The 12,634-nt window shown below is 46.8% G+C and overlaps 1 protein-coding gene across 1 annotated transcript in view; it reads left to right on the top strand.

The window, feature by feature from the left end:
* The first annotated feature begins 594 nt into the window (after positions 1-594).
* Positions 595-12,634, top strand: part of RPS6KA2 (ribosomal protein S6 kinase A2) — a 455,964-nt gene continuing 443,924 nt past the window's right edge. The window contains exons 1-3 of the mRNA XM_063813668.1: positions 595-745; positions 903-1,255; positions 4,982-5,041. Coding sequence (XP_063669738.1) covers positions 1,193-1,255; positions 4,982-5,041 — 123 coding nt within the window. The 5' untranslated portion in view covers positions 595-745; positions 903-1,192. The remainder of the gene's footprint in view (positions 746-902; positions 1,256-4,981; positions 5,042-12,634) is intronic.

The raw sequence follows: 12,634 nt of genomic DNA, 5'->3' as shown, positions 1-12,634 counted from the left end.
GAAAGAGGGAGGGGAGTTTTCCCTTGGTTCCTTTCCAAGGAGCGGTGGCCCAGGAGGCCTTGCTCTCCCGCAGGCGCCTGGCTGTGTCTTCGGGGGTTCCTTCTCTGAGCCTCAGGACTTTGTCACCTGTGAAATAGGACGGGGTGGAGACCTGAAGGAGCTGACGGGCAGGATACACGTTGTTTGAATTAATGTTTCTGTTCCTCAGGCCCTGCCACTGGGAGCCCCAGCGGCCCACGTGCCTTTCATCCTGGCCCGCAGAGGCCTGAGTGCTGTTTCGGGCAGGGCTGGGCAGGGCCCAGCGGACCCCACGGGCCGCCCCCCCGCCTCTCCCCAGCTATTTGTCTGTCGTCCCTCTTCGTCCCTCTTCTCCTGAGGTGCTGTCCCAGCCCTCGGGGCGGGGGCAGCCGCGGGCAGCTCAGTCAGCAGCGCTTCCAGAGGTGCCCGAGTCTCCTGAACGCTCCGCAGGAAAGCAGCTGTGCTGCGTGGAGCCCTCTCCTCGTCCCGGTCCCTCCGTGCGTGTCCCTGTCCCTCCCGTTCTGCGGCGGGAGGTGGCGGTGTGGGTCTCCGGGGAGGGGCGGCGGGCTGGGGAGGTGGGGAAGGGTGTGCGCGTGCTGGGGGTGGGGGGGGGAAGACCTGCCGCCCCCGCCCCCCTCCCCGCTTCCCCAGCCCTTGGTTGCTATGCAGTTTCTATGGCAGCGGCATCCTCAGACTCAACTTTCACCCTCGTTTAGAGCCAATTAAGGTAAAATAGTGAGGGGAGGAGGGAAGAGCGTGGCCAGGGAAGGGAGGGGGGAGAGGCAGGAAATCCAATTCGAAGCTGCAAGTGCAGCGTTTACTCTGCCAAAGTCGCAGTAGAGATTCCGAAGCCGCAGCGCCGTCCCCTCCTTTCCTCGCCCCAGCCTGAGCGGGAAGCGGCAGCAGCTCCCCAGAGCCCTGGCGTGGCAGGGAGGGGACGGCACCCGAGCAGCCATATTGCAGCCCCCCGGGTCCCTCCTCCGGCCGGCGCAGGCCCCGCACTCACGACCTCCTCTGGGAGCCGGATCCGACCTCTCCATCGCCGCCACCCGCCGGCCTCTGCGTCCCTTGGCTTCCGACATCCCGTCTGGCCGTCCCCCTGTGCCGGTCCGAGCCTCTGTTTATTTCCTTTCCTACTATCAATACTTGACCAGCAGAAAAGGAAAGTTTAAAAATGCCAATCGCACAGTTGCTGGAACTATGGAAAAAGATCGAGGTGGAGCCTATGGAAATAGAGGTGAGTGCAGGAAAGAACGCACTTTTCACAGCATCCTCAAGAATCCGAACTCTGCAGCCAATGCATTGCTCATTTACTATAATCAGTCCATGTTTATTAGGTGACTATGATGGGTCAGAGAGTTGGGTATCCAGTGTGTGTGGATGTATATGCTGCGTTGTGTATGCACATGGATAAACACTGCGTGTGTATACACGCACGGCATTGTGTGTGGTGTAAATACATAAATGATAATGAGTACAAGAAACAAATTGTTGCCCTTAAGGAAACTTCAGGATGCTTCTTAAAGTCTATGTAAGTCTTAAAGTATTCCCGTTTCCAAACTAATCTGCATCAGTTTGATTTTCCTTCAACAAGTGGCTTTAAATTAGAAGCCTTCCATTTGCTACAGTGAAAGATGAAACCAGAAGGCAAAAATCAATGATGAATCAAGGAACAGAGAGCATAAAGATAATGTGATCTTAAACGAAAAAAGATAATGCAACCTTAAAAGGATGAATGGTCAGATAAAGAGGTGTGATTAAAGACAAACAGAAAAGATAATGAAATCAAAGTGTTCCTTGCCCGTCCCAGGGCTGGTGGGTGTGCAGGAATCACTGCTGAGAGTTTTTCACTCCATGCTTCCCTGGGGACACGCAAACCTCTGCTCCACGGAATCTGATTTGCTCCATTTGAATTGGAGATGGTCAACATACATTTTCCTAGAAGAGAAAGTTCCCCAAATTTATTAACGTCTACTAAATTATTAGATACACCTGTTCTGTGTTTATAGCAACTCAAATGGCATTTAAACATGGCTCATTTGTAATCACTCACCAAACCTTCTCAAAGTCCAATTTAATTTTTGCCTGTCTCCTACTCCCAGCACTGTACTTATAAATTCAATGCTATTTTAAATTTTATTTATTTTTATATGTACGTCTTGAGAGAGTCACATAACATACCTTTGAACTGAATGAGAGATTCTGTTTTAGAAGAGAATTTACTGAATGCTTCATATTGAATAGTTTCCTTGGAAAGCCAAGCTAAATAATGCTCGACATATGTATTGATGTTTAGCAGAGACTGTTGGGCATAGCACAGACATTGAAGTCCATTTGTTTTAGATGGAACAGCCCAGATACTGCTGCTCATGGAAAGTACCTGGGGTGGGAGAAGGATGACACCAGGGCTCCCTACTGTTACTGATTCTTCTGTTTGTACATGGGGTTGTTCTTGGTGTTGAGGATGGTGCCTTGGAAAGATCCATTCCCTTACTGCGGTTGCCATTTCAAGTCTACTTTTTTTGAGAGAGAGAGAGATTCAATTTTTCTAAATATTGAATTAGTGAACGAGCAAGTGATCAGCTAGAAGTTCTTTTCTCATTTACTAGTGCTTCCTATAGCCCAGCTGGTTATCGTCAGCACATTGGCTTGTGCTGAAGCTGTAAGGTGCTCAGCCCTCACGAATGAAGGGCTTGTTCAGAGGGAGGATTCCGCCCTGGGCTCAGAAAGGATGGGAGAGAGGGGGCCAGGGGCTTTACAATTCCAGGTGGGACCCTGGTCGTCACATTATTTCCAGTGACCAAAGCCATGAGGAGCAGCTTGTGTTTCACATATTTCTCAAATCGCTCATAAATGGATCAGCAATGAATAGATTCACATGATTTGAAAACCATGCCATGAGCCTAGAAAGCCCTTGCAAGTGGCAAGAATTTGGAGCTGAGTTGACTGATGGTCTGCCCTGCCTTGCCAGCCCCAGGAGAGGGCAGATGGTAAAGGTTTTGAGGAAAATTGGATACATTAAATAGCTCTTGAAGCAAAATAAATTTTTTTCAGGCTTCTTAGCTAAATTTTTTCAGGAGAGCACAGCTGGTGGAGTATGGACAGTGTTAAATTCCTATTTACTTGGAACCCAGAAAACCAGAGTTCTTTCTATAGAAAAATGAAAGCTTAAATATTAACCATGAGGTACTTCAAGTTTCTGAGGAAATTTCCAAATCCACAAAATCCTCTGTGTTTTGGAATTCGCAGTCTGAATTTCCTCTCTAGTTTTGTCCATGTTTTATGTTGCATGGTATTAAAATAACTCACATATCAAGAAATGTGGCAGAGCTATATGGAGCATATCTGGCCTCTGAACTCCAAATTAAATGCCCTAAAACCCTTGCAGGAGGAGCCTGCATGCTTTTCTCATCGGAAAATCTGCTAAGAGATTTTAGTGCTTATTTTTTAGTGATTTAGTTTAGATTTTATTGCTTTAGTTCCTTGCTGTTATGCAAATGTGACAGGACTGATGATTGGATTTCCAGGGACTAGAATCAGCATTCCTGGATTCATGTTTTGCTCTAACCACCTTTTCAAGTTGCTATCCTTTCTGGCCTGTTTTCTCATCTGTAGTCTGAGAGAACTGAACTGAATTGGGTCTGAGGTCCATTGTACTAGAGAACACTGCATACAGTTTACAAAAATTGTAGACCAGGGGAGATTCATCTGACTGTCCAGGGAAAGTCTTTGTGGTTCTCTGCATTGTTCTGAGATATTTCAGATATATAATTAACCCATAAATGGGTGTGTTGACAAGGCAACGTGCTAATTAAGAGCCAGAACCTCCAGAAAACCCCGGCAGAATCTAGCATGAAAAAGAAACATGTAGTATTTCATGAATTATGTTCTGGCAAGTTGAAGGCACGTCTCAAACACAGGACTTTTCAATCATTGCTTTCAGCGGGGTTACAGCAGCCAAGGGCATGCTTTGGGGGCAAGATAAGAAAATGGGAGAAATGATGAGTAAGGCAAGTCCATAAGCCAGCCCACAAGGTCTGGCTGACCCATTTTATTTGTGTTCTCTTGGAGGAATAAGCATGATTTTTCTCTCTGGGATGTCATAATACATTAGATAGAGAAAGAGAAAGCTCCGTTTTTAAACAATGCAGATCAAACATGATTCCCTGAAGATTCATAGTCAAGCTTGGATAGAGATGATTATCTCCTGGCTACTAGGTGAGAAGATGAAACTAGAAATAGTAATAATGACAGCAGTTCGCTTTGCGTGTCTGCTGCATGGCAGCCGGTGCTGATGGCTGGCTGGTGTTCTTCCGTGGAGCTCTCCCCACATCTCTAGGCAGAAGCACTGCCATGTCTCCGAGGCCCAGGTTAAGCAGGTGGCTCCAAGTTGTTAAGTAGAAACCAAAGACTCAGACCCAGATGGTTCCGCTTAAACCTTGTGCCAACCCCAGAAACACTTGCTTTATGTTTTCTGGGCTGGGCCTCATTTCTCTGCTAGAATCCATTCTCCCAGCACTCACTTGGGACTGTGATTTGGTTCCATTCTCATGGGAGTGGTCACACATGCCTTCACCGCTGCTCTGTGCTTCCACATCAGCTCCATTCGTATTTTAGCTTCATGAAAATCCACGCTTTCTCCACTGGCAAGAATCACCTTGTCATCCTTTAGATTGTGCCGTAAGTCACACTCGCTTCATTGATTTAGTCGTTTGAGTTAGGGTTTAGTCTGAACACTCCTTGCCTTACTTACCACCTGTTGTATAAAGGATCCATCTCGGACATGAAGCATCACACAGTTAAACATAAATTCAGGTGGGAAGGGACGGTGATATGGTTTCCATGTCCTACAGAAATCATGCGGGATATTTAGTTAGTACTTTTTCATATTGGTAACCTGTATGAGGCCACCTACAAACACATGGCAATGCTAACCATCTTTAACATCTATCTTTGTTATCAGACCACAGAGGAGGATCTCAACCTGCATGTGGAGCCCGCCACAGAAGACACTGCGGAAGAAGTAACTATACACGTTTTATTACACTCCGCTTTGTTTGGGGAGATTGGGCCCAGAAGGTGGTGAAGGGGGAAATGGAAGTTTGAAATTAAATATCTGTGAGCAGTTATTTTAGTGACATATGTGTCTCTATACATACACATGCACAAACGTGTATATATGCATATGTACATATCATGTGCTTATTATATTCGGTAATCTCCCTCAAAAAGAATAGTTGGAGCGTAGGAAGGAAGGCTGTCCATCGAGGTAAAGTTCATGGTCTCCTGGCATGGGCACTTGCGAGGGTCATGGTGCATTAGTACCAGTCAAGGAGGCCTGGGAGTAACCAGCTGGCATGGAAGCCTGGTGTGGGGCTCCCTGTACTGGAAGTCATGTGACACAGCTGCTTAAAATGTCTGATGAGGTGCTCAGCAGAGCTGGGGAGAAGAGCGGATTCCATCCGTGGGGAGTTGCCTTTCCAGTGGACGGAGAGGAGTCCCAGGGCCTGTAAGGGTTGACTGGGAAAGAAGGAAAGAGAGACAGGGTATCAGCCCGAGGTGGTCATCAAACGGAAGAGAAGAAAGAGCTCTTGCTGCTGCAGGCTGTGCATTTCTTCATTTTCATGCTGTGCAGGAGCATGGGCCTGATCCAGGCAACAGAAAACAGACTTAGACTTTAATAAAGTGAGAGTATCTCAGCAACACTGGTGTTCTCAGGGGAGATTTTGGTAACGATAAGTGTATCCATCAGGGAGACACTGGCCAGGAAAGAGGTAAATTGGAAGGCTGAGTTGAGGCTGTAGTCAAGGCATTGTAGTTACGCAGCCACACTTCCACCACTGGTAAAGCAAACGCTCTCAGAGGCAGCTGGAGCCATGGGCCATTGACTTGGCCATTAAGAAGACTGAGTCGCTCAGCCACATGCCACCTGGAGCCAGAAAAGTTAGAAAATTTGCAACTCTGTTGACTTTTAAAATAGCTGGCAGATATTGCAGACTGGAAGGGCTGGATCGATGAACATTACTGGTTTTAAAAAATGGTCTGCTCAGATGCCGAACGCTGCGTTTCACTACCATCTAAACCTATGCACACCAATGCAACATTTAAGCTGAGTGTCGCTGGATCTTATGACCGATGACATAGCCCACTGGTTAAATAAAGAAAAATGGCATTCAGCTGCCTTACGTTTATCCAGCTGCCTTTCGGTTCTGTGCATTTTCACTAACCTGGGAGTCTAGAGTCTAGCTCTCTTCTAGCTGCGCAGCAATCCAGCTGCGTTCTTGAACACTATGCTTGGCCTGGCCTTGTACCTTTGCATCCCCTGGAAAAGTAGATAGCGCTGCTTTTGCCAGTTCCATGAAGATCAAAAGGTAGGCAGACATGAGGCAGTGACTCTCCTGAAAATATGATGCTCAATCTGATACTTGCAAAGTGGTAGGGGTAGGAAAGGAAGATGTACCTTCCCTACAAATTCATAAGGCCAGCAAATTCATAAGGCCAAAGGTCTCAGAGAAATGACTGGCTGTCATTTTTCAGAATACTTTTCTAGGCTTTTGTAGGAACTGTGATTTCCAGGGAACTTTCAGTGTGTTTACTGCAGACAGACTTACGTGATGACTTAGTAGTTGGCTTCAGGAGGCTGACGACAAGGCCCTGAGCCAGGATGGGTGCAGCAGACTCTTCATTCTGCTAGGTTCAGTTGAAGCAACAAGATTCCATAACACCATGTCCTGCTGCATTCAGGCTGCCATAGCAGAATGCCACACTGGGAGGCTTCTACACAACAGAAAGATATTGCTCGCAGTTCTGGAGGCTGGGAAGTCCACAATTAAGGCATGGCAGGTTTGATGGCTGGTGAAGGCACACTTTCTGGTTCATGGCCAGCCGTCTTTACCCTTGTCCTCACGTGGTGGAAGGGGCAAGGGAGCTCTCTGGGGTCTGTTTGATAAGGACACTAATCCCATTCATGAGAACTCCACCCTCAAGACCTAATCACCTCCCACAGTTCTCACCTCCTAACACCATCACCTTTATTGCTGGGATTTTAACATATGAGTTTTGGAGAAATACAAACATTTAGACCATAGCACATGATATGCCCCAAAGTGCATGTATACAACTAACAGAAAATCCTTTAATTCATCAACAGTGTTTATTTTTTAAGAGCTCCTAGTCTCAAGTTGTCGTGTTCTCTACATTTTTGGTGGAAATCTAGATGTGAATCTATCATAGAATGTAATGAAAGTAACCAACCTCTTTAAAAGTTGTTTTTGATAATGGAATATGAGATGGAGGAAATTATTACTGTTTCCTGATGCTTACTGTATCTGGATAACAGAAAACCAGTATATCTTTGCATCTTAATAAATGAAGGAATAGAGTTCCAAACAGATTTTAGGAGTATTTTGCAGAACTAGAATCTTGATATTTAGGTACATTTGCAGTATTTGTGGGAAGAATGAGAAAATACTGGAGAAAATTACTTGTTTACTTGATGTTTCTGATAGATGATGCTGAAAACCCAACATGGAGTTTTTTAGTCTAGCTGCAGATGAATGTCATTTGAATACTCTATGATGTTGTGTAACTTTTGTTAGAGACAAGCTTTCGACATCCTTCTTGGCCTCCAGAGGGGTTATTTGCAAGGTCTTCTCTAGGTTAGGGATTTATGGCTCAAATAAAAGAGCCATATTCTGAACCACAATCACAAAACCCCCTCCTCCTCCTCCTCCTCCTCCTCCTCCTCCTCCTCCTCCTCCTCCTCCTCCTCCTCCTCCTTCTCCTCCTTCTCCTCCTTCTCCTCCTCCTCCTCCGTCGTCGTCGTCTTCTTCTTCTTCTTCTCCTTCTCCTTCCTCTTCTTCTTCCTCCTCCTTCTCCTTTTTCTTCTTTTCCTTCTTCTTCTTCATCTTCATCTTTGTCTTCTTGTTCATCTTCTTTGTCTTTTAATAGATTTAGGGAGTATAAATGCAGTTTTGTTATGTGGATATATTGTGTAGTCATGAATTCTGGACTTCTAGCATAGCCATTACCAGAACAGTGACCACAGTACCCAACATGTGATTTTTCACCCTCGCCCCCACTCCCACGCTCCCACCTTTTGTAGCCCAGTGTTTACTCTTCCCCCTCTATGTTCATGTGTGCTCATTCTTTAGTCCCACTTATAAGTGAGAACATGCGGCATTTCTGAGTTACTTCACTTAGGATAATGGCCTCCAGTTCCAACCACGTTGCTGCTAAAGGCATGATTTCATTCTTTTTTATGGCTGAATAGTATTCCATGATGTATCTGTATCACATTTTCTTGATTGAATTCTTTGATGTTGGACACTTATGTTGATTCCATGGCTATGCTATTGTGAATTGTACTGTGATAAACAGATAAGTATAGGTGTCTTTTTTATATAATAATTTCTTTTTCTTAGGGTAGATACCTAGTAGTGGGATTATGGATCAAATGGTAGTTCTGTTTTTAGTTTTCTGAAAAGTTTTCATATGTCTTTTGTAGAGGTTGTGCTGATTTACATTCCCACCAACAGTGTATAAGCGTTCCCTTTCTCTGCATCCTTGCCAACATCTGTTGTTATGTTGAAAAAGAGAGAAATTTTGTGGCAACTAAACTGATAAACGTTTCATGCCTCTTGCCAGTCTGAACATATATGATAAAAAGTCATCTTATTTAGGAAAAAAATCATTCAAGTCAGCAGCAGTTTTCCCATTCATTTATTCAGCCAAGAATATTTCTTGATAATCTGTAGGCCAGGCATTATGGTTCATGGAAAAGAATAAAAAGGTGAGCGAGGCTTGCCCTGGAGGAGCGCAGGAGGTGCTGTGATCACTCCAACTTGTGAGTACTTTCACTGATATGAGTTTCGTGGAGTAGACTTCTCACATAGTTTTTGAAGTGTAGAAGGCATTTGGGATAGATCACATATGATATCTAGGCATGTGATTCCTCACGTTACGGTTCTGTGCAGCTTCCAAGAAGGTGAGTTCTGGTGAAGGTCCCGTGTGAAGCTTGGGTGTAAGACAAGATGTCTGTTCTTGAGCTTGGGTGTTATTGCAATACACCTTTATTCACCATTGCTGAGGGAACGGCCTCCTCCCTCAAGAAGGCAGTAGTGATGTGGGGGAGTTTGTGTTATAAATTCACGGGATGGGTGGATTCTTGGTCTAATTTCATCTGACGCATCAGAGGCAGGCATCCTTCATATTCTGAACAACAACCACAAAACCCAGCAGATTCTGTCAGGCAATACTTCTTTAAGAGATTACTTGAAGGCGCTCAGTATAGCGACATCACAGTCATGGAAGAAAAATCTAGAAGCAAAATGACTCCTGTGAGCAGGCGAGGCCCTGGCTCCCTGAGGCTCTGGCCTCTCCCCATCCTGCCTCTCTCCTGCAGGCTGTGTGTACTGAGGCAAAGGAGCACCGGGGCTGAGAGCGCCTCCATGAGGCAACAGCTCTGTGCAGGAAACAAGCTCGTAGCTCCCCTGGGGACTGCCCTGCAGGCCTAACTGGGCAGACTTGTTGAGGGTCTAGAGGCAACCTGCTGTCTTGTTGCCTGGGAACCTGATCTGGATGTTGGGCCAAGTGTACTCAAACGAACCTCACAGCCACACTCGTGAGACTTAGGTGGCCACGATGCTGAGCGTGGATCTTTGTGGGATAGGACGTGGCGGCGGCTGCGCTCGGCCAGCCTCCTCTGAGCTGCTGTGCTGGGCGGTTGGGAGGGCTGAGGCTGTCCTGATGGAGGAGGAGAGCCAGCTTCAATGACTTTGGGCCAGGAGAGGCCCCACCTGTCCACTTCCACGGCACAGAGGCAAAGTCTGTGCAGGGCCAGGCAGCCCCAGGCTCCCGGGTCTCTGTGCTGTTTTATCGTCTTTGTTCCCTACATGTTCTTAGATACATAGATGATTTTTAGGTGAGTTTTTATTTCACAGAACAGTCTTTGAAAAATATTAGAATTTGTTGCATGAATTTAATTAGTTTTTGTTTTGTAGACACAGGGTCTCACTATATTGCCTAGGCTGGTCTCAAGCCCCTGAACTCAAACGATCCTCTCGCCTTGGCCTCCCAAAGTGCTGTGACTACAGGCATAAGCCACCACACCTGCCCTGTTGCATGGATTTTTAAAGCGCTTAGATTTCAGGGTTATGTTTATTGATAACAATAGGACCATTTTCTTGTTAGGTCAACTTTATAAAACCAGATCCAGGTGTTACTGAAAATGTCAGCGTGATTCCACTTCATTTCCTTGTGGCTACTGGGGTACTTTCCCTTTCCTCTCAAATTTTCCTCTGTTTTTGATAGCAGAATAGAAAGTATCCGGGCGGGGGTGCAGGGCAGGTGCATTTCCTGCTGTCACCATCAGTTGGCAGGACACAGCCACACGGGGATCACAGGGTTTCGGCTGCCAGATGACAGTCTCTTTGAGCCAAGGAGGATGCTGAAGACACAGCACCAGCTGAGAGGTCACAGAGGGACCCTCAGGCCTGGGCAGGCAGCCTCCTTACAGGGACATCCAGGGGCCTGTGGGCGCTCAGGGATGAGCTCCTGAGCGTGTCAGCGTGGCCTCCTCCAATGCCCAGCTCCCGGAGTTGCCGAGCCGTTGCTGCTTGGACCCCTTGACGAGTCCCCTGGTGAGGAAAAAGGTCAGGAAGAGACTCGTGGCAACAGGCAGAAAGCGTGAAAGAGAGAGCCAGGCCGGGTGTGTTCAGGAGCTCTGGGCCAAAGCTCCAGCAGGATATGGCCCGGGACAGGCTAAACCGCCTGTGCGGCCACGTTGCCTCTCATGTCTCTGCAATCCAGACAGAATTCCATTGTTCCTCATAAAAAACAGAAAGAAAAACAATCTAAACTGGTCTGAATAGAAGTGAGACAAGGTGAATAATGAAGCCCAGGCACTAATGAAGCAATTAAGAGCAATGCAATTACTGTTTACAAGAAATCACTAGTAGATTTGAAAGAAGATTGATAAAACAATCTTCCAGGCCCTGCTTATTACCTCCTGTGAATCTGTCTCTGTGGCGTCTCTGAAAGCTGGTGTTACATAAGTCACCATGATGGCAGTCTATTTGCATTTGTATTTCTTACTGTTTCTCTGTCCAGCAGACAAGAATCACTTTAGTCCTTGCAGAAATGCTAGAAAAGGGTAGGGTAAGCATCATGCCTCCTGGAAAGCGGGTGATGTGGCTAAGCCACTGCAGGCCCATCTGTGTTTAGACGCACTGTGGAGCGGGTGAGAATAACATTGGCTTCATGGAACATTAGCATTTATTGAGGCAGAAAAGAAGAAAAACGTATGATTTTGTAAAGAAGATTGGGACAGCATATCATTTGATGTGTAAGTGGTAATTATTTGCAAGAATCCACAAAAGACAAGAAGTCTGGCTCTTGTCATCTGCAGACATCCCTCCTTCTGGTTATTCCTTTCTCACTGAGTGTTTGTCATTTGTCATTCCTGGGCAGATGAAGACAGTGTATAGCTCTTTTCAGTTTCTGGGATCCTCATTTTTCCGCTTCTGTAACAAAGTCAGCCTTTGCACATTTCCCAGAGTGCTTTCTTTCCGAGAAACAGAGGATTACTCAGTGCGAATGGGAACAGTCTCTAAAATCATGGGCACCGGCGGGAGACCGTGTCCCGTGGTCTGAGAGACCAAATCGGGAGCCTGGAGCGGAGCACTCGCCGCTGGCTCCTCACGCATGGCTCCAAGGAGTGTGCACCAGCAAATGGCCCGTGGGGGCTTCCTTGTAGCCTCTGGGGCAGAGCAATAACTATCTCTGCTGCCTGGTGATTTTATGGGGGTGTCTCATAAAGAAAATGCCGGTTCTCCAGAAAAAAATTGTGCTCATCCGATCACAGCCAAGAATCACCTTCTGCATTGAGGTCGTTGCTAAATCATGAAGCAAAAGACCCAAAGAAAGCTCCGTTTTCTCTGTGTCTAGTGTGCGGAGCAGCAGGTTGGAGAACGCGATGAGATCCAGTTTGGGTGTCTGTAAGGCCCCCCAGGTTTGAGCCCCTGAGGACTGGTGGCGTGGCTCTCCTCCTGCCTGCAGAGGACTGGCTGTGAAATAACAACCCAACTCTTGATGTGCGCCTGTTTTCCACGCCTTGCACCCTCCCTCAGCCCTGGGAAGTGGGCAGGAGGTCTGTTAGTTTTCCCCCATTTTTCAGGTGGTGAAATCGAGGCACCAAAGGTGATGTAATTTGCTAAGTATAGCAGAGAACTAATGAGTGAGGGAATTTCAAACAAAGGCTTTTTCTACAGACTTATTTTCTCCTCCTAGAACCCTTGATTTCCCACAGTGTACTCAACAATGGGGGCAGATTTTTTATTTTTGGCTAATGCAGTCAGGTCCTGGGTCAAACCTGGTGGCTCAGTCCCTTCCTTCTGTTCAGGCCTTATCTCGGTGCTACAGGCATCTCTGGTCACACAGAGGGTGCTGGCCACGTTGTCTGTCCCTCCATGTCCCTGTCATCTCCCTCCTCACCCACATGTGGGGGAGCCCACCTCCCATAGGTGCATCCCCCGTGAGACCTCAGAAGCAGCCTGGCTTCCCGCTGAGCCGCCATCCCGGGAGCAGAGCTTTCCTGAGGAGGACGCAGGGGCTCAGA

This window comes from Pan troglodytes, chromosome 5 (assembly GCF_028858775.2).
Source record: "Pan troglodytes isolate AG18354 chromosome 5, NHGRI_mPanTro3-v2.0_pri, whole genome shotgun sequence".
NCBI lineage: Eukaryota > Metazoa > Chordata > Mammalia > Primates > Hominidae > Pan > Pan troglodytes.
The sequence above is the reverse complement of the archived record's forward strand: the minus strand, read 5'-3'. Positions and strand labels throughout refer to the sequence as shown.